Genomic DNA, 26328 nt, shown 5'->3' on the forward strand with positions numbered 1-26328 from the left:
CCCCCGTGAAGGCCAGGGCTGGACCAGTGACCCCTCAGATCCTGTCCAGGCCTAGGACGGTGAGAGGGCCCTGCAGTAGGGCCAAGCAGTGTGGGAGGAGGGTTCACCCCACTGTGCTGCTCTGCTCTGCTCTGCCAGCAGCATCTCCCATGGCCACAGGAGGCAGAGAGCAGGTTGCTGCAGGGCCCTCGGCACCCTCCGGCAGGTGTGGTAGTGCCAGCAGTGAGTGCTCGGAGGCTGGCCCGGTCTGGCTGGCACAGGCAGGGGGCTCCCTAGCCTGGGCTGGGTGCTCCTGCCAGGCCCCTGCCGCTGAAGGTAATGGTGCATGATCGGGCATCTCCTGCCCAGCATGCCTGCTCACCCCCACGCAGGGCGTCCAGCCTGGGGCGTAGTTATACTGGCCCCTGCCTTCAGGCTGCCTCCGCTGGGCTGCTGCTGGACCTCAGGCCGGGCCAGTCCTGGGAGAAGGAAGCGTGCTACAGGATGTGCTGCTGCTGCAGCTTCATGGAGCGTCTTCCCGCTGCTGGTCTGTCTCCCGACGTGCAGAGCAGCCTGCAGGCCTGTGTTCAAACAGCCTCCGGGCTGCCCCTGGAGGCCGGGCTTTAGTGCTGGCCGGGACATGGCGACCACGGCCAGCGTCCCCTGTGCCTGTGCAGAGCCTGAGCCCGCAGATCTGCTGAAAGTCAGAGTGGGGCTAGAGAAGGGGGCAGGACGGCTGCTCTGCCCGTCACCCCTCCCGCAGAGCAGCTGACACTGACAGGGAGCGCTGTGAGTGCGCGGCTGGGAAAAGGGCAGGTGCTTGCAATGTGTGAGTGGCCATGGGGATGCTGCCATGGGATGGCCAGGAGGCCCAGAATTCAGCTGGGCCCACAAGGAACTGAGCTGTTCCCATAGGAAACAAGATCCAGAGGAGAAACAAAGGCAAGGCCCCGTCCTGCAGCCGGGCAGGAGCTCAGAGAAGTGCTGCAAGCACAGGTGCCCCATCGCTGCATCCACGGGGCACTGTCAGCAGCCAGGGATGGAGCCACGTGGAGCCCTGCTCTGAACCAGCCCGGCAGTCCCTGTGCTCCAGCGCTGGGTGGGGCAGGCCGGTGTAAAAAGCTGTCCCGTGGGGCTGGGTACCAACGCCCAGCACCACAGCCTCAGCGCCTCCCTCGGCTGCCAGCCGGGCCACCCCACCCCACGGGCTGGCATTAGCCGCAGGCAGCCAGCAAGCTGCACTCCTCTGGTGGCTGGCCCAGGCAAGTGAGTGGCTGAGCTGAGGGGCGGGGGCGGGGGCGGGGGCGGGGGCTGGCACGTGAGAACAGAGGGCAGAGGTGGGGAGGAAAGAGGATAGACTGGAGGGGAGCTTGCCCCAAGAGGGGAGGGGCAGCTGAATAGCCCTTCCCAGCTGCCAGAGAAGGCGCCCAGCCCTGCCTAAGGAGCTTGAGATGGTATATGCGCCCAGCGTGCCAGTTTGGGCCCCTGTTCGTGGATAACGGCCCGGTGCTCATCTGCTTCCAGGGCCAGCACAGCACGGCCTGGGCCACGCATAGGGCTTGAGAGGCTGGGGTGGGAGTCCTACACAGGCCTGCAAGCCGGGTCCGGGCCATGGCCGTGCCCTGCCCTGTAGCCTGAAGGCGTGCCAGTTTGCGGGAGCAGCGGGCAGCCCGCACTGCAAGGCTTGCAAGAGGCAGGGTTAATGGAGGCTGCGACGGGTGATTTGGACCAGCCTAGAGAGCAGCCAGCCGGGTGCTCAGGCCGGTATCTGAGTCACACCTGTCCCTGTGGTACTAGAGGCCAGCGAACACCAGGCGGGCCGAGGCGTGACAGTTCTCACCACCACCTCCAATGCAGCAGCAACGCCTGTGTGATGGGGTCCCCCAACCTCTGCACCCTGTCCGCAGGCAGGAGAGTCTCTCACTTAGCAGGAGAACAGCGGGTTTATTAGCCGACAGGACACAGCATCATACAGAGGAGTCAGTGCAGCCGGCAGAGACAGCCAGTCCAATTCATGCTGGGGAGAGGAGGCCCCGAGGGGCCCCCAGAGCCTGGGCCTTGCCCCCTCCTTTTTCTCTCTCTCCCTCAGCCCAGACTAACTGCTTCCAACTCCCAGTTCCAATTCAAACCCCTCAGGCTCCACCTCCTCCTTTGTCTGCAGTACAAAGGTGTTACCTGGTCATCAAGGTTACCCTCAGCAGGAGCCCCCCACCCTCTGTGAGCCACTCACACACACACACAGGTATCCCCCACTCCATCACAGCCTGTGATTGAGCAACCTGACACCAAGCCCAGGCAGCTTCGGGGGGCTGTTGTCCAGCAGCCTGGGGTGGCACAGGGTTCTCCACTGGTGTACATGTACCCTGGGCACGGGCACGGGCACCGCTGCGGCACAACGCAGGAGAAAGCTGGACGGTTTCCGTGCCCTGAGCTGGGCATCTGACCCGGGCGTGGCGCGGGGGTACCGGAGTACTGGACGCGCTGCTGCTGGCGGGCCAGGCGCTCAGACAGGCTGAGAGCCGTGGCCCCTGACTGCTGGGCAGGTCCCTGCGCTGCAGCTGGCCCAGGCCGAAGCTGGGGCGGGAAGCAGCCGGGCTGCTGCCCGCGGGCACAGGCGCCGCGTGGAGCCTGGGGGTGCTGCCAGCTGTTGGAACGGGCACCCCGGCTGTACTGCGCGTGCTCGGGGGACACAGGCCCGCGGCGATGCCTCCGGCTGGGGTCCCGTTCCGGCATTGAGCTCACAGTGCAGCCCAAAGGCGCTGCCCGTAGTGTAGACGCTGTCTGTCGACAGACAGGTGTGCTGCCGGGTAACTCTGCCGACAGCGCTGCCTGCCGAGAGGAGACGCCCGCGCAGACCAGCTGAACGGGCGCGGCAGTTTGCAATGAGCCAAGTTTGTCCCTCGGCGCAGCCCGTCCGGCGCTCTGCCCCTCACGTGGTGTGGCCTTGCGTGGTCGCTTAGCGATAGGGCCCGCCCCAGGCCCAGCTCCTACGCTCATTGGCTACGTGCGCTTCGCCCGACGCGGGAGCGCGGAGTGCGCGGAGAGCGAGCCATGGAGACCGGAAGCGACCGGAAGGTGCGAACCCGGCCCCGGCCGGCCCCGGCCCCGGCCCCCTCCCCCCCTTCCCTCCCCCCGGCGCGGCGCGGAGCTCGGCCGGCCCCTGACCTCGCCCGTGTGTCCGTCCCCGCAGAGGCAGCGCGAGGCGGAGGCGGAGGCGGAGGAGGAGGAGGGCCCGTGCGGGGATGAGGAGGAGGAGGAGGATGAGGAGGATGAGGATTACGTGCCCTACGTGCCCGTCAAGCAGCGCAAGCAGCAGATGGTGACGGGGTCCCCTGGCTGCGGCGGGGGCTCGGTCGCCGGGGGGGAGGGGCCCGGGGGGGGTCCCCTGGCTGCGGCGGGGGCTCGGTCGCCGGGGGGGAGGGGCCCGGGGGGGGTCCCCTGGCTGCGGCGGGGGCCCGGTCGCCCGGGGGGAGGGGCCCGGGGGGGGTCCCCTGGCTGGGCGGGGGGGCCCGGTCGCCCGGGGGGAGGGGCCCGGGGGGGGTCCCCTGGCTGGGCGGGGGGGCCCGGTCGCCCGGGGGGAGGGGCCCGGGGGGGGGTCCCCTGGCTGGGGGGGGGGGGCCCGGTCGCCCGGGGGGAGGGGCCCGGGGGGGGTCCCCTGGCTGGGCGGGGGCCCGGTCGCCCGGGGGGGGGTCCCCTGGCTGCGGCGTTGGCCCTTATCTTGTGCTCTGGTTTGCGAGCCGTCTGCCGCAGCGCGCGGGGAGGTGCCCATACGTGGTGGGGCTGGTAGGTCCAGTTTCCTGCCCCACTGCACGGTCCCCAGCGAGTCACTGGGGCGGCATGGGGGGTGGCATTGAGGCGCCTGGGCAGAGTGCAGGTCGCCGTGTGGCTGGATTATGGGGGTCTCCTCCCAGGAACTGTGATGCTCCCCTCACTGGCAGGGGCATGAGCGGGGGGCAGGTGACTTCTGTGTCCTTTCCGGGGGGGGGCGGGGCGCTCATGGCAGCTGGGTGCTCCTGACCAGTGTGTCCCCACAGCTGCAGAAGCTGCTGCAGATGCGCAGGAAGGGGGTGCTGGAGGAGGAGCAGAGGGACAGCAGCAGCGAGCATAGGGGAGATGAAGATGATATTCCTCTGGGCCCCCAGTCCAATGTCAGCCTCCTGGACCAGCACCAGCACCTTAAAGAGAAGGCAGAAGGTAGGGCTGGCACATGGGGCTCCCGTAGCAGTGGCCAAGGAGCAATCTGTGGGCAGCTTGTCACTCCCCTTTTGCACGACTCTTCACAGCGCGCAAGGAATCAGCTAAGGAGAAGCAGCTGAAGGAAGAGGAAAAGATCCTGGAGAGCGTGGCAGAGGGTCGAGGTGGGTCAGGCTGGGGGAAGTCAAGTCAAGTTGGCTCTGAGGTGACTTTACTGTCGTTCTCTGCCTGGCACTGGTGAAGCCACAGAGGGAAAAGGTGCTGTCCCCATGTAGAGCTGGGGCAGGGCTGCCTGGTCCCACCTCTCCCTAGCTCCTGCTGCTCTCCCTGAAGAGAGAGTCATGCAGTTCCCTGTAGCTGGCTTTGTGGGGTCCCCCACATGCAGGGAGGCGTCATGCCCGGCCACTTTCCTCTTGTTCCGGCTGAGTGTGCTCCCCCAAACCTCTGTTACCCCCACCGCTAAATCTCTGGTCAGAGCCACGTGACCTGCTGGTACTGATCCTGCAGTCTCTGTTTTTGTGCAGCTCTGATGTCTGTGAAGGAGATGGCAAAGGGCATCACCTATGACGATCCGATTAAGACCAGGTGCGCCCCGAGGGATCCATTTGCTGTTGGATTGCGTTACCTTTGCGCAAGCTGAAGGAAACTCAAGGCAGTGTGAAATAGTCCTCTGCTGCAGAGACTGGGGCTCGCGAGCACTGGTTTTATTTCTGGTGCTGGCAGCTGGGGGTTGGACAAATTGTTTCCTCTGTCCCTTAGTTTCTCTGGCTGTGAAATGGGCATAGCGACTCTGGTTTCCCTCGTGGCTCACTGTGAATTCTGTGGGCGACGGAGCTATAGATGAGCTAGGTACCGTTATTACTGCTTGCACTGCCGGCTGCACCGGGGATTCTTCTGGTTCATAGTGGTGGTAAATGCTCCTGCAAATTGTGAGCCCAGGGCCAAGTGCGAAGCCCTGGGGAAGAGCCCTAGTAAAGGGAGCAGGAACCGGATGTCTCCATGTGTCAGTGCCATGGAACCTGCATGAATCGCCCACCTTCTCTGTTGAGGTGGCTGAGCCGGCTTTAGAGGACCCCTGGGTATTAGTCAGGGCCCTGAAGATGCATGTCCATGGAATCGCCTCCACGTCCACTCTTGCTGCACACTTACGCTCCACACTGATTTCTCATTGCTAAGTGGCTGGACCATGTGATCCCAGAGCGACTCCCAAAATGTGACTGGTGTGGCAGTGCCCGAATCTGCAGAGGGCCTGACAGAGGGGCTCAGCATTCGGCCCGGCACCGGTCAGTTCATTTAGAGCCCCGTGAACTCCACAGTTGTAGGGCTGTGAAAGCTGGCGTTTCCACAGGTGCCCTGGGATTCACCGGTCTGCTGCAGCCTGGTGCCCAGCATGCTGTGGCACTGCTTATTCTGTGGGCAGGGCCCTGTTGTACTAGGCTGTGCCCACACCCACATTTTGTGTCTGGCAGGGCCTGCTTGCAGCCAGTCTTTGCTCCTCACCCGCTCTCAGCTGGGGCGCTGTTGCTGTACTGCTGCTTGCGTGTTGTTCGTGCAGAGCAGCAGGGCTGAGGGCTCTGGCACCAAGAGCTGGAGTCTGGTCTCTTACTGGGGACTTGGGAAGGCAGATGTGCTGGCAAGGGGCCTAGGGCGCAGGCAGGTTAAACCACTGAGGGCTGGAGGCCCTTTCCTGACTGGTGAGGGGTCCTGCACCAGCAGGGGTGTAACAAACACGCTCAGGGACCTGCACCCCCGCGAGCATGTTGACCACGAGGGGGCTGGGAGTGAAGGACGTTCTGTGGTGAGAGGGGAGAGCCAGGCTTGCCCTGGAGTTAGGGGTTGACGCTGCAGAGTGCAGCACTTGCTGCCAGCGCGCCACGTTGCACGGGGAGCCAGGCTTGCCCTGGAGTTAGGGGTTGACGCTGCAGAGTGTAGCACTTGCTGCCAGCGCGCCACGTTGCACGGGGAGCCAGGCTTGCCCTGGAGTTAGGGGTTGACGCTGCAGAGTGCAGCACTTGCTGCCAGCGCGCCACGTTGCACGGGGAGCCAGGCTTGCCCTGGAGTTAGGGGTTGACGCTGCAGAGTGTAGCACTTGCTGCCAGCGCGCCACGTTGCACGGGGAGCCGGGCTTGCCCTGGAGTTAGGGGTGACGCTGCAGAGTGCAGCACTTGCTGCCAGCGCGCCACGTTGCACGGGGAGCCAGGCTTGCCCTGGAGTTAGGGGTTGACGCTGCAGAGTGCAGCACTTGCTGCCAGCGCGCCACGTTGCACGGGGAGCCAGGCTTGCCCTGGAGTTAGGGGTTGACGCTGCAGAGTGCAGCACTTGCTGCCAGCGCGCCACGTTGCACGGGGAGCCAGGCTTGCCCTGGAGTTAGGGGGTGACGCTGCAGAGTGCAGCACTTGCTGCCAGCGCGCCACGTTGCACGGGAGAGCCGGGCTTGCCCTGGAGTTAGGGGTTGACGCTGCAGAGTGCAGCACTTGCTGCCAGCGCGCCACGTTGCACGGGGAGCCAGGCTTGCCCTGGAGTTAGGGGTTGACGCTGCAGAGTGCAGCACTTGCTGCCAGCGCGCCACGTTGCACGGGGGAGCCAGGCTTGCCCTGGAGTTAGGGGTTGACGCTGCAGAGTGCAGCACTTGCTGCCAGCGCGCCACGTTGCACGGGGGAGCCAGGCTTGCCCTGGAGTTAGGGGTTGACGCTGCAGAGTGCAGCACTTGCTGCCAGCGCGCCACGTTGCACGGGGAGCCAGGCTTGCCCTGGAGTTAGGGGTTGACGCTGCAGAGTGCAGCACTTGCTGCCAGCGCGCCACGTTGCACGGGGGAGCCAGGCTTGCCCTGGAGTTAGGGGTTGACGCTGCAGAGTGCAGCACTTGCTGCCAGCGCGCCACGTTGCACGGGGGAGCCAGGCTTGCCCTGGAGTTAGGGGTTGACGCTGCAGAGTGCAGCACTTGCTGCCAGCGCGCCACGTTGCACGGGGGAGCCAGGCTTGCCCTGGAGTTAGGGGGTGACGCTGCAGAGTGCAGCACTTGCTGCCAGCGCGCCACGTTGCACGGGGAGCCAGGCTTGCCCTGGAGTTAGGGGTTGACGCTGCAGAGTGCAGCACTTGCTGCCAGCGCGCCACGTTGCACGGGGAGCCAGGCTTGCCCTGGAGTTAGGGGTTGACGCTGCAGAGTGCAGCACTTGCTGCCAGCGCGCCACGTTGCACGGGGGAGCCAGGCTTGCCCTGGAGTTAGGGGGTGACGCTGCAGAGTGCAGCACTTGCTGCCAGCGCGCCACGTTGCACGGGGAGCCGGGCTTGCCCTGGAGTTAGGGGTTGACGCTGCAGAGTGCAGCACTTGCTGCCAGCGCGCCACGTTGCACGGGGAGCCAGGCTTGCCCTGGCGTTAGGGGGTGACGCTGCAGAGTGCAGCACTTGCTGCCAGCGCGCCACGTTGCACGGGGAGCCAGGCTTGCCCTGGAGTTAGGGGTGACGCTGCAGAGTGCAGCACTTGCTGCCAGCGCGCCACGTTGCACGGGGGAGCCAGGCTTGCCCTGGAGTTAGGGGTGACGCTGCAGAGTGCAGCACTTGCTGCCAGCGCGCCACGTTGCACGGGGAGCCAGGCTTGCCCTGGAGTTAGGGGTTGACGCTGCAGAGTGCAGCACTTGCTGCCAGCGCGCCACGTTGCACGGGGAGCCAGGCTTGCCCTGGAGTTAGGGGTTGACGCTGCAGAGTGCAGCGCTTGCTGCCAGCGCGCCACGTTGCACGGGGAGCCGGGCTTGCCCTGGAGTTAGGGGTGACGCTGCAGAGTGCAGCACTTGCTGCCAGCGCGCCACGTTGCACGGGGAGCCAGGCTTGCCCTGGAGTTAGGGGGTGACGCTGCAGAGTGCAGCACTTGCTGCCAGCGCGCCACGTTGCACGGGGAGCCAGGCTTGCCCTGGAGTTAGGGGTTGCTGCCAGCGCGCCACGTTGCACGGGGAGCCGGGCTGCAGCAGTGCTGGGTGAGCAGAGAGCTCAGCTGCTGTGCTTTGGAGTGGGCCATGTGGGTGGCTGCGGAGGGCCCCAAGCTCAGAACTATGTCCTCTGCTGGTGGCTGGGCCCAGGTTTTGCTTTAGTGTCAATGGCTCGTGGGGGCCCAGGGCCCCATCCGGGGGATGAGCAAGTACACACCGTAGTTGGTCCACCTGCGCAAGCAAAGCCATGGTAAACAGCGCCAGCGAGCGCTGCTCAGGTCAGCCTGGTGCACCTGATCCTTGCTGACCTCTTCCCCTGCCTTCTCCCTAGCTGGACGGCTCCACGTTACATCCTGGGCATGTCGGAGGCCCGGCACGATCGTGTGCGCAGGAAGTACCACATCCTGGTGGAGGGTGAGGGCATCCCCCCGCCCATCAAGAGCTTCAAGGAGATGAAGTTCCCAGCAGGTAACTGGGGCGAGGGAAAGTTGTCAGGGCAGACACCTGGGTGAGTTGGCTCTGCAGGCTGTGGAGGGTCGTAGCCATTGAGGCGGGTCACAGCGCCGTGGCTGGGTACAAAGCTGATACCCGCATTGGGGTGCAGAGAGAGAGTGCGGGCGTGTGCCGGGCTCGCGTGCAGGTGTGTGGTGGGCGCGTGTGGCCGTGTGCGGCCATCTGCCAGGCGCGTGTTGGTAATGCGCCCCTCTCCTTTCTGTTTGAAGCTATCCTGAGGGGCCTGAAGAAAAAGGGAATACAGCAGCCAACTCCCATCCAGATACAGGGCATCCCCACCATGTGAGTGCTGCCTGCCCCGGCTCCAGGGCGTCCCCCGCCACGGGAGCGCTGCCCGCCCCGGCTCCGGGGCCTGGAAGGGGAGCCAGACACATCATCCACCACATCCTGCGGCACAGCCCTGGCTGGGAACAGGCAGGAGCCGGCACAGGCCCCCCATGCCTAGGAGTCTCTACCTGCGACCTTTCCCCATCTCTTCTGCAGCCTGTCCGGCAGGGACATGATTGGCATCGCATTCACTGGCTCAGGGAAGACGCTGGTGTTCACGCTCCCTGTCATCATGTTCTGCCTGGAGCAGGAGAAACGGCTGCCCTTCTCCAAGAGGGAGGGGCCCTATGGGCTCATCATCTGCCCCTCGGTAAGCGGGCTGAGCTGGGGCTTGCTGTGCGGGAGGTGCTGGGTGTGTGCAGGATGTGAGGGTCTCTCCTCTCGGCAGAGGGAGCTGGCTCGGCAGACTCACGGCATTCTGGAGTACTACTGCCGCCTGCTGCACGAAGACAGCCTGCCCCTCCTGCGCTGTGCCCTCTGCATCGGGGGCATGTCTGTCAAGGAGCAGATGGAAACGATCAAACAGTGAGTCCCGCCCCAGAAGAGGTGTGGTGGGGTTGGGCCTGCAGGCACCTCCCTGCCCCCCCCAGAGAGGGGTTGTAATATTTTAGAGGGGTTTCTGGGTACAGCTGGGAGAACTTGCCCCAGGCAAATTGCTTAAACCCCGGCCACTTACAGCCCAGGCTGGGATTTCCTTCTCCCTAAGGCAAATCCAGCCAGTCACCACAGCCCCACTGGCCAGCCAGGAGCCACACGAGCAAACCCACTGCTCCTAATGCCCAACCAGTAACCCTCCTGCTCAGGTGAGAAGCTGTGAAAACCTATTTCATCAAATCCACACAGGTTCTTCCAGCCCCCAAAGGATCTAGCCACGTTCCCAGGTCAACATATATTAACTCTCACCCCAAGGAGCACGCTGGGCCCAGCCCTTTCGGCTCTAGAGGTGCATCAATAAAGAGCAGGGTGGGAGAGCAATTGTTAGTGGTCAGTTACGTACGTCAGTCGGAGCCGTTGATGCAGGATACAGCGGTGACACAAGCTGCTATTCTTGAGAGTCTTTGAAAATACGTCCTCTGCGGGACAGGCCCCCAGCGTGCTCAGGCTGAGTTCATGAGGGCTGAAAAGTCACGTGGCCGCTGCCAGGGACATCTTTATGGACTTGCCACGTGGAGGGAAAACCCCTTCCTTCTTCGTGTGGGCAATGGAGGTCACCAGACCAGGTGGCCCGTCACGGCGCTCTGCCATCGGCCGCATCCCAGATGGCACGTCTCAAATTGTTGATGTGTCTTTGAAGTCTGAGTCTTTTGTTTTGGCCCATCATCCTGGCTGGGAAGAGACCCTGCCTCCCGTTGCGATGCTCCGCGCGGAAGCACTTTTCCCACTGGTGCGGAGCCGGTATCTGTAACCTCACTCACAGAGGGGGCCCGATAAGCGAATAGCACAAACGGGTTCCGTGAATTACCAGCTCTCGTTAGACACCTTCCTTGGCTCTCCTGGCCCAAGGCTGGTGCAAACGTAACGCAGCCGTGAAAGAAATGGCTTTCACTTTTAACTTAAGAACCCACTATTGTCACAGGTGTGTGTCGGGCTGGGGGCTCTTCTCTGCCGCCCCACATCTTGCCCCCTAGTGGAGGGGGATGTCAGGGCCCGTGGACACCTCTCTGCCGTCACCATGTCCCGACCCCCTGGGGAGAGGGGTGTCGGGGCCTGCGGGCCCCTCTCTGACTCCCCCCTGTCCTGATCCCCCCCCTGGGGAGGTGAGTGTCAGGGCCTGTGGACACCTCTCTGCCCACCCCACGTCCTGCCACCCAGAGGACGGGTGTGGGGGTCAGGGCCTGTGGGTGCTGCATCTCCCCAAGTGGGCCTGAGTGCAGGGTTCTGAGGCAGGAGAGCAGGCCAGCTTCTGAGCGCTGTGGGAGAGGGTCAGTCTGACGTGAAGGTGGGGGTGGAATGTGGTACCTGCCCACAGCATGGGGATGGGAGATGGGCATGGGGGGGCTGGGTCCCTGGTGAGGCAGGCAGCTTGCAGGGCCCTTCCTCCCCTGCAGCCAGAGGGTGCAGGAGCCCTGAGGCCTGCCCTGCCCTGCTTTGCAGTGGTGTGCACATGATGGTGGCTACCCCGGGCCGCCTCATGGACCTGCTGCAGAAGAAGATGGTGAGCCTGGACATCTGTCGCTACCTGGCCCTGGACGAGGCCGACAGGATGATCGACATGGGCTTCGAGGGAGACATCCGCACCATTTTCTCCTACTTCAAGGTAGCTGTTGGGCAGGGGAGGCTTGAGTACAGAGGAGCTGGGGCCCTGCGGGGTTGAAGTCCCTTATTTCCCAGGCCCTGGCCTGGTGCACTCAGGAGCTTGGAGGTGCATATTGCCAGTACAGCTCTCCACCTGCCCAGGGAAAGCTGAATCCAGGGCCTGGCTGGCTGGGCTGATGGTTTTCCTGCCAGGTCCCAGCTGCCCCTTGTGACGGAGGTGGGGTAGTGCATGTGTGAGACTCAGGTTGGACGTGGGAGACAAGCCAAGCAGCTCCCAGTGGCTAAGGATGACCCTGGGGCTATAACCTAGGCTGGCAGGTAACACCTCAGCCCTGAACAAAGAGGAGGCAGGAGCCGAGCTGGGTTTGAATCGGGGGCGGCAGTTAGAGGCTAGGGGGAGAGAGAGCTGGAAGGCAGCCAGCCTGAGGAAGAGGAAGCTACACCCCAGAGGGGCACCCCTCGGGCTTCTCTCCCCAGGACAGGTTGGAAGGACTGTCTCTGGCTGCTGTACTGTTGCCTCTGTGAGAAACTGGGCATCTGTTGCCTAATAAACCTCCTGTTGTACCTGCTGAGTGAGAGTCACTCCTGCCAGCGGATGGGGTGCAGTGCATGGGGACCCCTGAATCCCATCACACCCCTGCCAGCAGTGGCATCTGAAGTCTTGGCACTGTATCTCTGCCCTGTCTCCTGCTTGCTGTCCCAGCCCTGCTGGCATGATGCTGATCCCCAAGGGCCCGTGTAGGGTCTCTGGGGGCCTCCCAGCCCCACTAGTTGATGCTGAGATCCATAGCCCCCATTGCTGTTTGGCTCAGCGGCTGCACTAACCATCCTCCCTTGGCCAAGGGCCAGAGGCAGACCCTGCTCTTCAGTGCCACCATGCCCAAGAAGATCCAGAACTTTGCCAAGAGTGCCCTGGTAAAGCCCATCACCATCAACGTGGGGCGAGCCGGAGCTGCCAGCCTGGATGTCATACAGGTAAGCTCCAGCGGAGGGCGCTCCCACCCAGCCTGTGCCAGCCCTGCCAGCAGCCACTGTCCACCCAAGGGGTTTGTTCTGGCCCAGCCCCAGCCCTGAGGGCGCCCTCCCTGCTCGTGCAGGCCTGCGACTTGGGCTCTGTGCTTGTTCTCAGGAGGTGGAGTACGTGAAGGAGGAAGCCAAGATGGTGTACTTGCTGGAGTGCCTGCAGAAGACCCCGCCCCCCGTGAGTGCGGCGCGTGAGCTGCTTTTGCGGGCCGGGGGGGACGACACCGGCGCCGCACCTGCTAGCGGAAGTTGGCCCTCTGCAGTGGTGATACACGCCGGCTGCTCCTGCCCTGGCTCGGCACGGCCTGGCGGCGAACGTGCCAGCAGAGGGCCCAGGCTGCTCAGCAGCTCAGGGGTCGGGGAGGTGGCTCTGGTGGGGTCTGCCCTGACGCGGTGCCGTGGCAGGTGCTGATCTTTGCGGAGAAGAAGGCTGACGTCGATGCCATCCACGAGTACCTGCTGCTCAAGGGAGTGGAAGCGGTGGCCATCCACGGCGGGAAAGGTCAGTGAGCCGCCCCAGCGTGGTCCCGGCACAGCTGCTGCGGAGGTTTGGAGAACGTGCTGTGCCCCCTGCCCGCAGCCAGCGCCAGCGTGTGCTGCTTGGGGGGACCTGGGCAGGGGCCAGTGCAAGAGCCTGGCTCAGACGGGGGGTATCTGATGCCAGGCGGGTGCAACCCCAAGGCTCAGCGCGCTGGTGCCAGGGGCACAGAAACGACGGGCATGTACGAGCGCAGCCACTGCTGCTTGGGGATGAGCTTCCTGGGGGTGGAGCCTTCCCAGTGGAAAGGTTCTCCCGCCCCCCCCGTTCCAGGGTGTTCGCCAGCCTCGCTGACAGTGGCCTCCGCGGAGAGCTCAGGGGAGGGTGTTCCCAGCCGTGCGGCATTTCCCAGGACTCCCCACTGCGTGGAGTTGGGAAGGGGAGCTTAGAAGGTTCTGCTGGAAGCCGGTTTCTGGGGCAGTCCCCTGCCTGTGTGCCTGGGGTGCTGGGCGGGGGGGTCATTGCAGTCCCTTCTGGCCATGCATTCCTCCTGCTCCCCTCCCCCTCTGGCCTATGAAGGCATGAGTTCCCGGCATGGCCCCCAGCGTGCTCAGAACCTGGCCCCTTGGTGTTAGGATAACCCAGTCTCGGGCTTCGGGGCTTCAGCTGGCCCTGTGCAGGCGCCAGGCAGCAGAGTTTCTGTTCACACCGTTGCCTAGATGTGTTCTGGGGTTTTCTCCCCTTCCCCTGGGGGCCGGGCACTTCTCAGAGGGACCAGTGTGCAGAGTGGCATGTGGAGGCCAGGCTGGCGGGATTGGTCTCAAGAAGAAGTTGCCTTGGGTGGGAGTAGGGTGTATTTGCAGCGGGGGCATTGGCTGGGCTCATCAGATTGCTGCAGGGACCTGAGGCAGTGGTGACCCCTCGATTTGGCTCACAGCTGAGTCCTAACCCATTTCAGGCCTCAGGGCACCAGTCCCTCAGCTCTGGGGGGTGTCTGCAAAGCTCTGGCCTGTGGGACGCAGGACTGCCTGGAGGAGCTGATGCCCCTTCTCCTGACACTGCAGCCCTACCTCGGCCTTGTGCTGTGCTGGCACAGCAGGAACGTCCCCCCTGCTGCTGGGCAGCTCCCAGCTGACTGACTCTCTCTCCCAGACTGCTTTGCCACCCACCATTTCACCGTATTCTCTGGGGCTCAGCTCACCCCAGGCACCTTCTGTGGTGGGGCTCATACTGGCTCTTCGGGCTGTGCAGCTGCCCTGGTCTCCAGGCCGTGCTGCTTGCCAGCCTGCCCTCCTTGCCTGCAGCCCCTCACACTGGTGAGCCGATTGCCCGAGGGCTTGAGGCGGCTGTTGGCAGATCACGGGAGGGCAGAGGGGCAGGACCCTGGCAGCAGCCCAGGGTGTGGGAGAAGGAGGTGGACCCCCACTCCAAGTGAGCAGTCCTGGCTCTTTGCGTTCCCCAGCCAGCTGCTACTGCCTGAAGGGTAGAAACGCAGTGGCTCTGGTCAGAAGGGAAGGGACTGGACAGCCCAGTTCCCAGGCCTCTGTTGTGAACCTGACCCCAGCGCTCTCATGTGACACACCATTCTGGGCTCAGCTCCATCCGCCACGGGCCCTGGCCCAGCAGGTCCCCGCACGCCATGGGGCTGAGGAGATGAGAACCTCCTGCAGCCCTGGTGTGGCAGCTGAGCTGCAGGTCACTCCGAGTCCAGCACACGCAGGTAGGAGGGAGGGGTCTCTCTGAGCCACAGCCCCATGTGAGGTGGGTTTGGGGCAGGGTCCTGAGCTGGCAGAGCTGTTCCTTTGCTAGCCCTCTGTGCTGGCCCACAGACCAGGAGGAGCGGACCAAAGCCATCGAGGCCTTTCGGGATGGGAAGAAGGACGTCCTGGTTGCCACCGACGTAGCTTCCAAGGGCTTGGATTTCCCAGCCATTCAGCACGTCATCAACTACGACATGCCGGAGGAGATTGAGAACTACGGTAGGGCAGAGGCCTGCGCGGGGGCGAGGTGGGATCTCACCCATGGCTCAGTGAGGGGCTGAGCTCCTTGGGGGTGGGGCAGCCTGCTGGGTGCCAGCCGGCGGTCCTGCCTGGCTGGCTGCGGCGAGTGGCCTGGGCCTGACGCGGGCTCTCCCTGCAGTTCACCGAATTGGGCGTACAGGCCGCTCCGGGAACACCGGCATCGCCACCACCTTCATCAACAAAGCCTGCGGTGAGAGCGCGGGGCGGGGCTGGGCTGGCGCTGCGTTGTTCACATTGCAGCCGTTGGGCTGAGCTGGGCCACGCCAGGCGTCTCTGCCCTGCCTTGGGAGCTTGCCCCCAGGCTGGGCGCAGCACTCAGAGGCGACCTTGGGGAACGTGGCCCAGGAGCAGGGTGTTCGGTGCTCACTCAGTGCTACCCTGAAGTCCATGCGGGAGCAGCTGCTGCGCTGCTGGCCCTCGCAGGCTTCTCTGGTCCCCAGCTTGGACGGTTCCAGTCCCCCTGCGGCCTCCCCTGTCGCGGGCGTGGCCCCTCTGTCCTGCCGGGGGCCCCCCCTGCGGCCTCCCCGGCACGGGCGTGGCCCCTCTGTCCTGCCGGGGCCCCCCCGCGGCCTCCCCGGCGCAGGCGTGGCCCCTCTGTCCTGCCGGGGCCCCCCCTGCGGCCTCCCCGGCGCGGGCGTGGCCCCTCTGTCCTGCCGGGGCCCCCCCTGCGGCCTCCCCAGCGCGGGCGTGGCCCTCCGTCCTGCCAGGACGCCTGGGCCCAGAGCAGCCGCAGGCCGGGCTCTGTTCTCATGTTCTCCTCTGCCCCAGATGAGTCTGTTCTCATGGACCTGAAGGCGCTGCTGCTGGAGGCCAAGCAGAAGGTGCCCCCGGTGCTGCAGGTGTTGCACTGTGGGGACGAGACCATGCTCAATATTGGAGGTGAGAGGTTTGCCAGCTCCCAAAGGCCTGGGGAGGGTGGAGCACTGCTGAGGGGGACAGAGACAGGTGGGGGAGCTCACGTCCCTTGGGAGCCCTGCACAGTCCAGCAGACAGGCTCCTCCTCAGGGCAGAGCACCCAGAGGTGGCACCTCCAGCCCCTGGTTCCCCTTGGTTGGATACCTAGCCAGGATCCTGGGGTCAGTTCCCTGCTCTGTTGCAGTCTGGGGCTCAGCTCTCCGTGTGATGTGCTGATCGTGTCCTGCCTCGGCTGGGGGCGGGGGCCATGGCACACCGGGCTGCGGGGGCGCCATGGCACGCTGGGCTGGGCTGGGCTAGGCTGGGCTGTGATGGGGCAGGGGGAAGCACTGCCCAGAAGCAGGCTGCCTCCCGTCCTGCCCTCCATTGCAGGCGAGAGGGGCTGCGCCTTCTGTGGCGGCCTGGGCCACCGCATCACCGACTGCCCCAAGCTGGAAGCCATGCAGACCAAGCAAGTCAGCAACATTGGCCGCAAGGACTACCTGGCGCACAGCTCCATGGACTTCTGAGCCAGCTGCGCTGCTCTCTGGGTTCCGGCTGCGCGCTCTGCCCTGCCTGGCTCAGGAGTGGCTAAGGGGCCAGCCGCTGCGGCTGCCACTTGGAGCAGAAGCATTGGAGTTGTGCTGCAATGGCCCCTGACATCAGCCAGCGTCAGCATGGTGCAAACTGGGCCCCCTCGCAGGCCTGGACAGCCCTGGGCACAGCAGCACACCCAGAGGCAAGCAGGGCTCACCAAGGCACTGGCCCAAGGCCTGGGGCTCGCACGAGCCACTCTGGGCTGGCAGGGCCACCCAAGGCTCTGGGCCACCCTGGTTGCAGAGCAGCCGGCGAAGGGCGTCCCCTGCCGGCCTGCCGGCTGCTGCTGCCTGCGCCTCCCCCACCTCCGCAAAGGGGAAGTGAGCAAGAAAGGAAGTCTCCCGGCACCCTCACTCCTTACTGGCACTGCTGCCCCCACACGCAGCGCTGCAACCGGCCCCATGGAGACCCCTGTGCAGGCTGGGGTCCTCTACCTCCAGTACGCCCGCTTTGGCAAGGTAATGGGGGAGGGCCCTCCTTGGCTGGGGACGAGGGACCTGGGCTGGGCCGGGCCCCTGAAGCAGAGGGGTTGTGGTCAGTGCCCCTGCTGGACCCAGGCTGGAGGGGGTGTGGGAGCACCCGGGCAGCAATCCCTGAGCCATGCCTACCAGTGGGGTCCCAGCTCCAGCTGCAGCCTGCGGCGGGTGTGTGACGCGCTGACCTGCTAATAAAGAGATTACAGCAAACTGGCGTTGGGTGGGGGCATGAGCTGGGCCCCTCTGCCGTGTGTTGGCGGGATGGAGGCACCTCTGGGGCGTGGCACTAGCTGTAAGGGGAGATTCCAGGCCCCGGCCTCTGCAGGTTGTTGCGGGGACTAGGGCTGCTGCTGGCTCTGGGCAGGTCAGGGGCTCGGCCCTTTGCGTGGGCAGGGGGCTCAGTGCTGAGCCCAGAACCCTGCTGGGGCTGGAGAAGGTGGGGCCCTGCCTGGTTCAGGGCAGGGGCATATTTCAGGCCAGCCCCTCACAAATGGCTGTGTGCCCTGAGCTGCTGCACGCTCGCCCTGATGACTTGGCCAACAGGCCCAGCCCATGGGGGCCAGGCTCAGGCCCTGCGCGCTGGGCGAGCGGCTCCTGCCGTGTGCTCTGTGGGTGAGGCAGGAGGGGGACGTGTACCCTCGGCCCGGCCCCAGCGGAGGGCAGGTCCCCGTAATGCCCCTGTCTAGGCAGGGTTGGGACAGTCTGTCTTAGGCCCTAGGGAACCCCTGTCCCCGCAGGCCCTGCCTGACCCCGCTCGGCCCCTGGAGCCTAGCAGCAGGCAGGCCCCAGCCGGGGCCCGTCTGTGCTCACTGGTGGTGTGTGTGTCTGTGGGGCAAAGAGCAGGGACCTGCATGCACACGGGCACAGGCCTTGTGTGACTGACAGCCCTGCAGCGAGGGAGCACAGCCCTTCCCTCCCCTGCCTGCTGCTGCTTCATCCTCTGCTCCCCTGCTGGGGCGGGCCTCGGCCTGGGGGTGCTACAAGCCAGGCTCACTTACCTTTTGGCCTTAGGCTCTGCTGCTCTCTCCTGCCCCACGGGGGATGGAGGCTGCCCCTCAGCTGTGCTCTGCAGCCAGGTGCTGGCTGACAAACCCTCCCCAGGGAGGATGTGGCTGCTACTGGCTCCAGGGCTGGGCCCGTGCAGCAGATGTGGGGCTGCTAAGGAGAGAACAAATGTCTCAAAATGGCATAATTTGCATCAGGCTCAGCTAAAAACAGCCCCAGAAACCCAGGGCCATAGGCCTAGTGCTGGTGAGGGAGCCCTGACGCAGGCCTCACCCCCTCATGGAATCCTAGAGGTGGAAGGGACCTCAGGAGGTCATCTCGTCCAGCCCCCTGCCCAAAGCAGGATCAACCCCCACTAAGTCATCCCAGACAGGACCTTGTCAAGCCAGGACTTAAAAACCTCTAGGGATGGAGAATCCACCACCTCTCTAGGCAACACATTCCAGTGCTTCACCATCCGCCTGGGGAAAGAGTTTTTCCTAATATCTAACCTACACCTCCCACTCTGTAACTTCAGACCATTGCTCCTTGTTCTGCCATCTGACACTGCTGAGAACAGTTTCTCACCCTCCTCTTTGGAGCTCCCCTTCAGGAAGTTGAAGGCTGCTATTAAATCACCCCTCAGTCTTCTCTTCTGCAAACTGAACAAACCCAAATCCCTCAGCCTCTCCTCATAGGTCTTGTGCTCCAGGCCCTTAATCATTTTTGTTGCCCTCCGCTGAACCTGCTCCAGCAAATCCACATCCTTTTTATACTGGGGGGCCCAGAACTGGACACAATATTCCAGATATGGCCTCACCAGTGCCGAATAGAGGGAGAACAACTACTTTTCTAGATCTGCTCACAGTGTTCCTCCTAATGCACCCTAGCATGCCGTTAGCCTTCTTGGCTACAAGGGCACAGTTTACTCATATCCAGCCTTTCATCCACCCTAACCCCGAGGTCTCTTTCGATTGTACTGCTGCTGAGCCAGTTGGGCCCCAGCCTATTACAATGCTTGGGATTGTTCCGCCCCAGGTGCAGGACTCTGCACTTCTCATTATTGAACAGCATCAGATTTCCTTTGGCCCAGTCCTCCAATTTATCCAGGTCACTCTGGATTCTCTCTCTCTCCTCCAACATATCTACCTCTCCCCCTAGCTTTGTGTCATCCGCAAACTTGCTGAGGATGCAATCCAGTCCCTCATACAGGTCATTAATAAAGTTGTTGAACACCACAAGTCCCAGAACCAAACTTTGTGGCACTCCGCTTGAAACCGACCGCAATCCAGATATTGAGCCATTGACCACTACCCATTGGGCCCAACGGTCAAGCCAGCTTTCTACCCATCTTATAGTCCATGTATCTAATCCATATTTCCTTGACTTCTGTGCAAGTGTGTTGTGGGAGACTGTATCAAAAGCTTTGCTGAAGTCAAGGTGTATCACATCCACTGACTTCCCCATGTCCACAGAGCCTGTTACCTCGTCATAGAAGCTAATCAGATTGGTCAGGCAGGACTTGCCCCTAGTGAATCCATGTTGGCTACTTTTGATCAATTTCCCCTCTTCCAAGTGCTCCAAAATGGATTCCTTGAGGATTCCCTCCATCATTTTCCCAGGGATTGAGGTAAGGCTGACGGGTCTATAGTTCCCTGGATTGCCCTCCTTTCTTATTTTAAAAATGGGCACCACATTTGCCTTTTCCAGTCATCTGGGATCTCCCCTGATCTCCAAGAGTCTTCAAAGATTATGGCCAAAGGTTCAGCAGTGACCTCTGGCAATTCCCTCAGTACCCTGGGGTGCATTAAATCCAGACCCATGGATTTGTGCACATCTAGTTTTTCTAGATAGCTCAGAACTTGTTCCTTCCCCACAGTTCCAAGGTCACTGCAGCCCAGGTTGCCACCCACTTCTATGTCTCCTACTAGTTCTTCCCTGTCTGTGAGCAGCAGGTCCCGTTGCGCATGGTCACCGGTCGGTTCCTACAGCACTTGTACCAGGGAGTTATCCCAAACATCCTCCAAACACTTCCTGGATTGTCCATGGCTGCTGTACTGGTCTCCCAGCAACTGTCTGGGTGGTTAAAGTCTCCCATGAGAACCAGGCCTGTGATTAGGTCTCTACCTGTGGCTTGCTGGCTGCATGGCCCTGGCGCAGCGTGGGGCATGGGTTGTCCGCTCTGGCCATTGGACCGGGGTTGCTGCGTTGCCTCCCTGCATGCATGGCAGCTGGAGGCTCTAGGTACCTCCTCCCGGAGCAGGGTCCTGGGGCTAGGAAGACATCAATGTCAGCAGAGCCAGCGCCCAGCCAGCCTCCACCCACCCTCCCAGCCCGGCTCGTGCTAGGCAGCCCATGCAAGGGTGAGCACCCGCCTGTGAGCAGGGGAAAGGACCGGCCCTTGGGCCTGGAGCCGAGCCACGCGCCTGGGGCTGTACTGGCCTCCCACTCTGGTAAGGGCTGTTCTGAGGAGCGCTGTGTAATAGGGGAACTCTCTCAGCCACAGCAGCGAGACCCAAAGGAGGGCAACTTGCTTAAACCCAGGCTGGGGCCCTCTGCTCCGGGAAAGCCTCGATTCAACAGCCTCCCCTGCAGCAGCCTTTGGGAACGGTGGGTGCTGCCTGCCAGCCCCAGTCCCAGCCCCAAACAAACGCTGGAGACCCCGGAGCTGTGGAGGAGCAGCCGGCGCTGGGGCTGGAGGAGCCAGGGGGCTGTAGCAAGGCGCAGGAGCTCTCTTCCCCCTGCCCCATGTGCAGGGAGCACGTCGGCGCCCGGCCCCTGTCTGCACCGGTGCTGAGCCGGGGGCAGGAGGGGACCAGGCCGGGGTTTGGCTGCTCTCCTGGGAACTGGGGAGGGAGGCAGTCAGCGGTGCGGGAGGGGCTGGGAGGTCAGTGCAGGGGCAGACACTATAACCATTCGGCTGTAAGGCCCCTTCCCCGCTCGTCTCTTAGTCGAGGGTTTGCTGTAGAAAGCAGCACCCCGGCCCGAAGCCCCCTCGCCGCTGTCGCCACGCGCTGGTCCTACTCCTGGCCAGCCTGGCGGCACGAGCCAACCACTCAGGCTGGCCTGGGGCCCCATCGCTACCCCACACCCGGGAGCGGTTCTGAAAACCAATCGCCTTGGCTCCCCCCAGGTCCTTCCAGCCCCGTGCCCAGGGCCCAACAGCGCCGCCAGCCCCTCCCCCTCGACCCACACAGCAGCTGGCGTTCCCCCTTTGTGCGGGTGGGCCAACGAGTCGTTCAGAGCAGAGAGGTGCCCACAGACTGCAGCCAGCCAAGCGGGGGGGACTGCCCTGCCCTGCCCTGCCCACGGCGAGTGGCGGGAAAGCCTGGCCCTCCCGGTCTGAGGTCACGAGATATGGGGCATTCTGCAAACAGGTCCCAGCTAAGTTCCTGAGCGGTGGGCTGGCGTCCGACCAGGCACTGCCTCGGTTAAGTCCGGCTTCCCCTGGCTGCGGCACGGCTGCGCTGCCGATGGCCGTTGCCCAGAACGTCACAGGGCGAGCCCCTCGGCTAACTGCCTGCATGCGCCAGCCCTGAGCAGAGGCAGCAACGCCCCACTGGGCCCAGGGGTCGGTGCGGGCTGAGGCCGGGTTTCACTGGTGGTTCTCATGCTCATTGTAAAACGTCACCCGCCGTCTGCAGTGCGGCCGCGGCTGGGGGCCAGGCGAGCTCGGCGTTGGGGCTGGCGGCTGCGGTGCTCTCAGGCCCTTTCGGCCAGCGCAGGGGCCACCCCTCCCCTCGTGCCGCACTGGGACCAGCATGTGGCAGCAGTGCGGGGGAGGCTTGTCCTGCAGCTGGCTGGAGCCGGGACAGCTCGCGTGGGCCGCCGGGGCAGTGTGCCCCCAGCAGCTCGGGTGGGGATGGTGAATTTCCCCGTTGGGGAGGGGCTGGGTGCCCTTGGTCCTGGCAGGGGCTGAATGGGGGCTGCTTTTGTGCGTTGGGCCCACTCTGGCCCCTGCAGCCTCCCACTGGTTGCCCCCCATGGGCCCTGGGCACCAGCTGCCTGGCTGTGGTGGGGCGAGGGCTTCGCAGGGAGGCCTGGTGCTGAGTCTTGCCCTGTGGGTCCCCCCCAGAAGTCCTGGCGGAAGGTGCGGGCCCAGCTCTTTGCCCCCAGCCCCTATGGCGTGGCCCGGTTGGAGACCTGTGACCTGCGGGGCAATGATTCTGGGCTGGAGAAGGCGTCTCTGCGGAAGGGTGAGCACCGGGTCATCCGCCTGGCCGACTGCATCTCCGTGGGGCCCGCTGACGCCCCCGGCTGCCCCCCGGGCACGGCTGCCTTCTGCCTGAGCACCCTGGAGAAGCGGCACGTGCTGGCCGCTGAGCAGCGGGATGAATGGATAGCACAGCTCTGCCAGCTGGCCTTCCAGGTACGCCCTGCCACTGCTGGGCACCACCCCTCGGCCAGCCCCCACCAGCGCCAGGAGACAGAGCCACGCTCCTATACTGGCATGACTCTGCCCACAGTGCCACACCGTGGGGGCCAGCCTGGCGTCACGTCCCCCTCTCCATGGGCGCTGGCACAGCTCTGCCCACCCCCTCCCTTGTTGGGTCCTGCCGAGGCTGCTGCTGCTAACCTGTCTGCTTTCAGGGCCCAAAGGAGCTGCCACCTGGCCGTGCCCAGGAGCCCCCTGGGCCCCATCTCCACATCCAGGAAAACTCCCTCTACTCGTCCTGGCAGGAGCGTACGTACAGCCGTGGCAAGCCGGGTGTCCGGCACTGGGAGTCCAGCCGTGGGGGAAGCACGGGGACCAGCAGACCCCGCAGGGCTGGTGGGAGGTGGGATTCAGGGCCCTTGGAGGCGAGAGGAGACTCCTGTGTGGGCAATGCACAGGGTGGGCATGTGTCCCAATTGTATAGGGACCGTCCTGCTAGGTGGGGCTTTTCCCTGCGTACACATCTGTTGCCAGCCCATCTCCCTCCTGAATTTTCCCCCTAGGTTCTTGCGGGGAGCTGAATGGGTGGCAAAGGGGCAGGAGGCTGGTGGGACGCGGTGGGGTCGGGTGGGATGGGGGGAGCCGGGCAGAGTCCGGCTGGTGGGATGCGGGGGGAGCCGGGCAGGATGTGGGGGGAGCTGAGCAGAGTCCAGCTGGCAGGATGCGGGGGGAGCCGGGCGAGGGCGCCGGCTGCTGGGACGCGGTGGGGCCGGGCAGTGACCGTGCTGGGTTTGTTTTGCTGCAGTGAGCGAGTTCATGGTGCTGGTGCACACGACAGACGCCTCCACCCGGTGTGGTCTGCGTGGGCGCTACCTGCTGGCTGCCTTACCCGAGGGGCTTGTGCTGAAGGCACCCCAGTCCCGCCAGCTCCTCCTCACCTGGCCCTACCCCTTCCTGCGCAAGTTTGGCCATGACCAGGTACTGGCTGCCTGCCACAGAACCTGAAGCCCCCCCAGCCCCGCCAGCCGCCGCCCCCTGCCCCGCCCCGCCAGCCGCCGCCCCAGGTAACGCTGCTGCCGTCTGCTCCCCACAGGCCACCTTCTCCTTCGAGGCGGGCCGCCGCTGCGACTCGGGCGAGGGCGTCTTCACCATGGGCACCAGCCGGGCCCCCGAGCTGTGCAGCTTGGTCTGCGCAGCCATCGCCCGCCAGAGCGAGAGCCTTTCCAGCCGCGGCAGGGTCCTGGCCCCCGAGGCCCTGAGCTCCAGCCAAGGACCCGAGCCCAGGCTGCAGCGCTCTCAGAGCCTGGAGGAGGCTGGCAGGTCCCCCCTCTCTGTGGGGCTCTGTGCAGAGAGTGGCCAGGCCTCGCCCAGCACCCAGGGGCCCGGGGCCCACGCCAGGACAGGAGCTGAGCTCCCCATCGTCTACGCCTCCATCCGCAGAGGCCTGCCGCCCTCGCAGCCCATGCCCTGGGGGGAGGCCCCGGAGGAGCAGCCGCCGGGGGGGGCAGCCTGGGAGGAGCGGCCCCAGGTGTCGGAGCATCTCTACGAGAACCTCTGTGCCCCGGAGCAGCCCGGCTGCATGGCGGGGGGGGGCTCCTCAGGCCTGGGCTCCAGGGGCTCCCCGGAAGGGAGCCACACCAGCCTGGCCCCCCTCTACGACAACAGCTGCATGGCCTCCAAGCGCTGGAGCAGCCCTCCAGCTCCCAGCACAGGGCCCAGCCCCTCCCTGGAGGCCCAGTGCAGGCGGCTGCTGGGCCTGGAGGGGCAGCAGGGGGGTGAGGAGCAGCAGGGGGAGGAGGACGCCCTGGTCGGCTCCTTCCCCAAGGCCAGCGTCAACAGCGGCTTCAGGAAGCTGGTCGCCCTGCTCAGCCGAGAGCTGGTCTCGAAGGCAGCTGACAAGACCCCCAGCCCCCCAGGCCAGGCCTAGCGCCTGGGCAGGCAGCTCTGGGCGCAGGCAGCCTGCAGCTTCCCCAGCCCTGCGCACATGGCCTGCGTTGGCCCAGCGCAGCCCCAGCTCTGCCCTGCCTGCAGGAGCCTGAAGCTGGCCCAGGGCTCCTCAGGCAGGTGTGTGGGTGGGGCTGAGCTGCCCATGCGGCATGATGGCTCCCTGAGGAGGGACTGAGCCAATGTGGTACCATGTGCCCTGGGAGAGTCCAGCCGGGGCCGGGGCAGCTGGATCTCAGCCCCACGCACAGCCGGGAGCAGCACTGGCTGCTATGGGCCAGGGCAGCCGAGGCTCCCTTTGAGCTGCCGGGCCTGTGCCAGGGCCCCGGCACAGCACGTCCTCAGCTCCCCTGCCCCGCACACCCTGCACCCTGCTCAGTCCTGCGCTGGGCCCTAGCTGGGCACGCTCTGCTCTGCTCCAGTGGCCAGGGGCAGGGGTGGGGCCAGGGCCGGTGCTCAGCTGCAGGGCAGAACGGCCCCGCTGGCCAGGCCAGGGCCTGTCCATCAGCAGCCACAGAGCAGGGCAAGCATGAATGATCCCCGCCTGGCATCCAGACAGCTGCCAGCCCTCAAAGGCTCGGGACCCCAGAGCCTGGGCCTGGCCAGCCTGTTCATTTTCAGCTGCCCCGCCTGTGCCTGGGCAACGTACATCCCTGGCTTTGCTTTAAACCTGCTGCCTGTTGCCTCGGGGGTGACCCCTGGCCTTGTGTTACGGGACGGGGGAAACACCACCTCCCTCAGCTCTGTCTCTGCACCTGGCCGGGGTGCCCAGAGTGGGGCAATCCCTGGGGCGCAACATTTCATAAGGGGGCGCAGCACGAGAGGCTGCTGGGCCTCTGGCTCAGCCCGCTCACCCGAGGCGCCCAGTTTCCCGTCTGTGTGGTCCCAGTTAGGCACCGGTTAACCAGGCGTGTCCAGGCGAGAGCCTGGCTCTCTCCACGCCCCAGGGGGCTTTCCTCCGGCCGGCTCACGCGAGCCAGGAGGGGCCTTGCTCCCTGCGGGGCCACAACATGGGACCCAACCTAAAAAGTGTCCTCATCCCGCTCACCTCAGCTCTCCTACCCGGCCCCCCGCCAGCCAGCTGTGCCCCAGGCCTGGTCTCTGACCTCTGCCAGGGAGCAGGGCAGGAGAGACAGTGCACCGGGCTTAGTGCAGCTCTGGCCTCCCTCGTGACTCCGGCCAGCTGTGCTGCCTGCAGCACATGGATGTCCTGCAGCGCCGGGCTGGGCCTCAGCACCAGCCCTGCTCAGCAGCGTGTGCCCGCGCCCAGCCCAGACCTGCCGTGTGCTGCAGCGGGGCCCCCCCAGCGTGATACCACCGCTCCCAGCAGCGCTAGAGTGACCCGCCTACGCTGCGACGGCCCCAGGCACATCTCAATAGGCCACGAAGCCACCCTGGGGTCAGCGCCTCCTGGTCTGGCCTGTGCATGTGCGGCAGCCCAGCCTCCCCCAGCCCAGCCCAGCCCCCCCCAACTTCCCCCAGCCCAGCCCCCGCCCCACCCTCTCGCCTCCGGCCATCCAGCCTCCCCCAGCCCAGCCCAGCCCCCCCCAACTTCCCCCAGCCCAGCCCCCGCCCCACCCTCTCGCCTCCGGCCATCCAGCCTCCCCCAGCCCAGCCCAGCCCCCCCCAACTTCCCCCAGCCCAGCCCCCACCCCACCATCTCGCCTCCAGCCGTCCAGCCTCCCCTAGCCCAGCCCCCCCCACCCTCTCTCCTCCGGCCATCCAGCCTCCCCTAGCCCAGCCCAGCCCCCCCCAACTTTCCCCAGCCCAGCCCCCGCCCCACCCTCTCGCCTCCGGCCATCCAGCCTCCCCCAGCCCAGCCCAGCCCCCCGCAACTTTCCCCAGCCCAGCCCCCGCCCCACCCTTTCGCCTCCAGCCGTCCAGCCTCCCCCAGCCCAGCCCCCCCACCCTCTCGCCTCCGGCCGTCCAGCCTCCCCCAGCCCAGCCCAGCCCCCCCCCACCCTCTCGCCTCCGGCCGTCCAGCCTCCCCCAGCCCAGCCCAGCCCCCCCCCACCCTCTCGCCTCCGGCCGTCCAGCCTCCCCCAGCCCAGCCCCCCCCCACCCTCTCGCCTCCGGCCATCCAGCCTCCCCCAGCCCAGCCTCCCCTCACACCTCCCCCAGCCCGGCCTCCCCCCCACCCTCCTGCTGTCCAGCCTCCTGCACTCCATCCTCCCCACTACCCTCCGGCCGTCCAGTCTCCCCCAGCACAGCCTCCCCCCACCCTCCCACCGTCCGGCCTCCTGAAGCCCAGCCTGCCAACCAACCACCAGCAGCCCAGCCAGCGGCCCCTCCTGCACCCTTTGGTGCTTTCTGGGGCTAGCCAGCCAGCTGGCCCCCACCTCCTG

At 65.1% G+C, this 26328-nt stretch overlaps 2 protein-coding genes across 2 annotated transcripts; both read left to right on the plus strand.

Annotated features, from left to right (window-relative positions):
• The first annotated feature begins 3169 nt into the window (after positions 1 to 3169).
• Positions 3170 to 16146, plus strand: DDX41 (DEAD-box helicase 41). Its single transcript, XM_075009694.1, has 16 exons — positions 3170 to 3298; positions 4014 to 4173; positions 4263 to 4337; positions 4698 to 4758; positions 8427 to 8563; positions 8818 to 8890; positions 9092 to 9245; positions 9324 to 9460; positions 11030 to 11192; positions 12035 to 12166; positions 12321 to 12392; positions 12620 to 12716; positions 14522 to 14671; positions 14832 to 14903; positions 15482 to 15592; positions 16001 to 16146. Exons 1-16 carry the CDS (start codon positions 3296 to 3298, stop codon positions 16135 to 16137), a joined length of 1734 nt encoding a protein of 577 aa, XP_074865795.1. The 5' UTR covers positions 3170 to 3295; the 3' UTR covers positions 16138 to 16146.
• Positions 16147 to 16284: 138 nt separating this feature from the next.
• DOK3 (docking protein 3) lies at positions 16285 to 25525 on the plus strand. Its single transcript, XM_075009695.1, has 5 exons — positions 16285 to 16662; positions 21740 to 22033; positions 22255 to 22348; positions 22845 to 23017; positions 23133 to 25525. Exons 1-5 carry the CDS (start codon positions 16285 to 16287, stop codon positions 23964 to 23966), a joined length of 1773 nt encoding a protein of 590 aa, XP_074865796.1. The 3' UTR covers positions 23967 to 25525.
• The last annotated feature ends 803 nt before the right edge of the window (positions 25526 to 26328 follow it).

The sequence above is a fragment of the Carettochelys insculpta genome, chromosome 15 (assembly GCF_033958435.1).
Source record: "Carettochelys insculpta isolate YL-2023 chromosome 15, ASM3395843v1, whole genome shotgun sequence".
NCBI classification, from domain to species: Eukaryota; Metazoa; Chordata; order Testudines; family Carettochelyidae; genus Carettochelys; species Carettochelys insculpta.

Coding starts and splice junctions, on each gene's coding strand:
- DDX41 (XM_075009694.1), top strand. Junction 4,759..8,426: donor GACGATCCGATTAAGACCAG/GTGCGCCCCGAG, acceptor CCTTCTCCCTAG/CTGGACGGCTCCACGTTACA. Junction 12,167..12,320: donor CCAGCCTGGATGTCATACAG/GTAAGCTCCAGC, acceptor GCTTGTTCTCAG/GAGGTGGAGTACGTGAAGGA.
- DOK3 (XM_075009695.1), top strand. CDS start 16,285: ATGGTGCAAACTGGGCCCCCTCGCAGGCCTGGACAGCCCTGGGCACAG. Junction 16,663..21,739: donor AGTACGCCCGCTTTGGCAAG/GTAATGGGGGAG, acceptor GGTCCCCCCCAG/AAGTCCTGGCGGAAGGTGCG. Junction 22,034..22,254: donor TCTGCCAGCTGGCCTTCCAG/GTACGCCCTGCC, acceptor GTCTGCTTTCAG/GGCCCAAAGGAGCTGCCACC.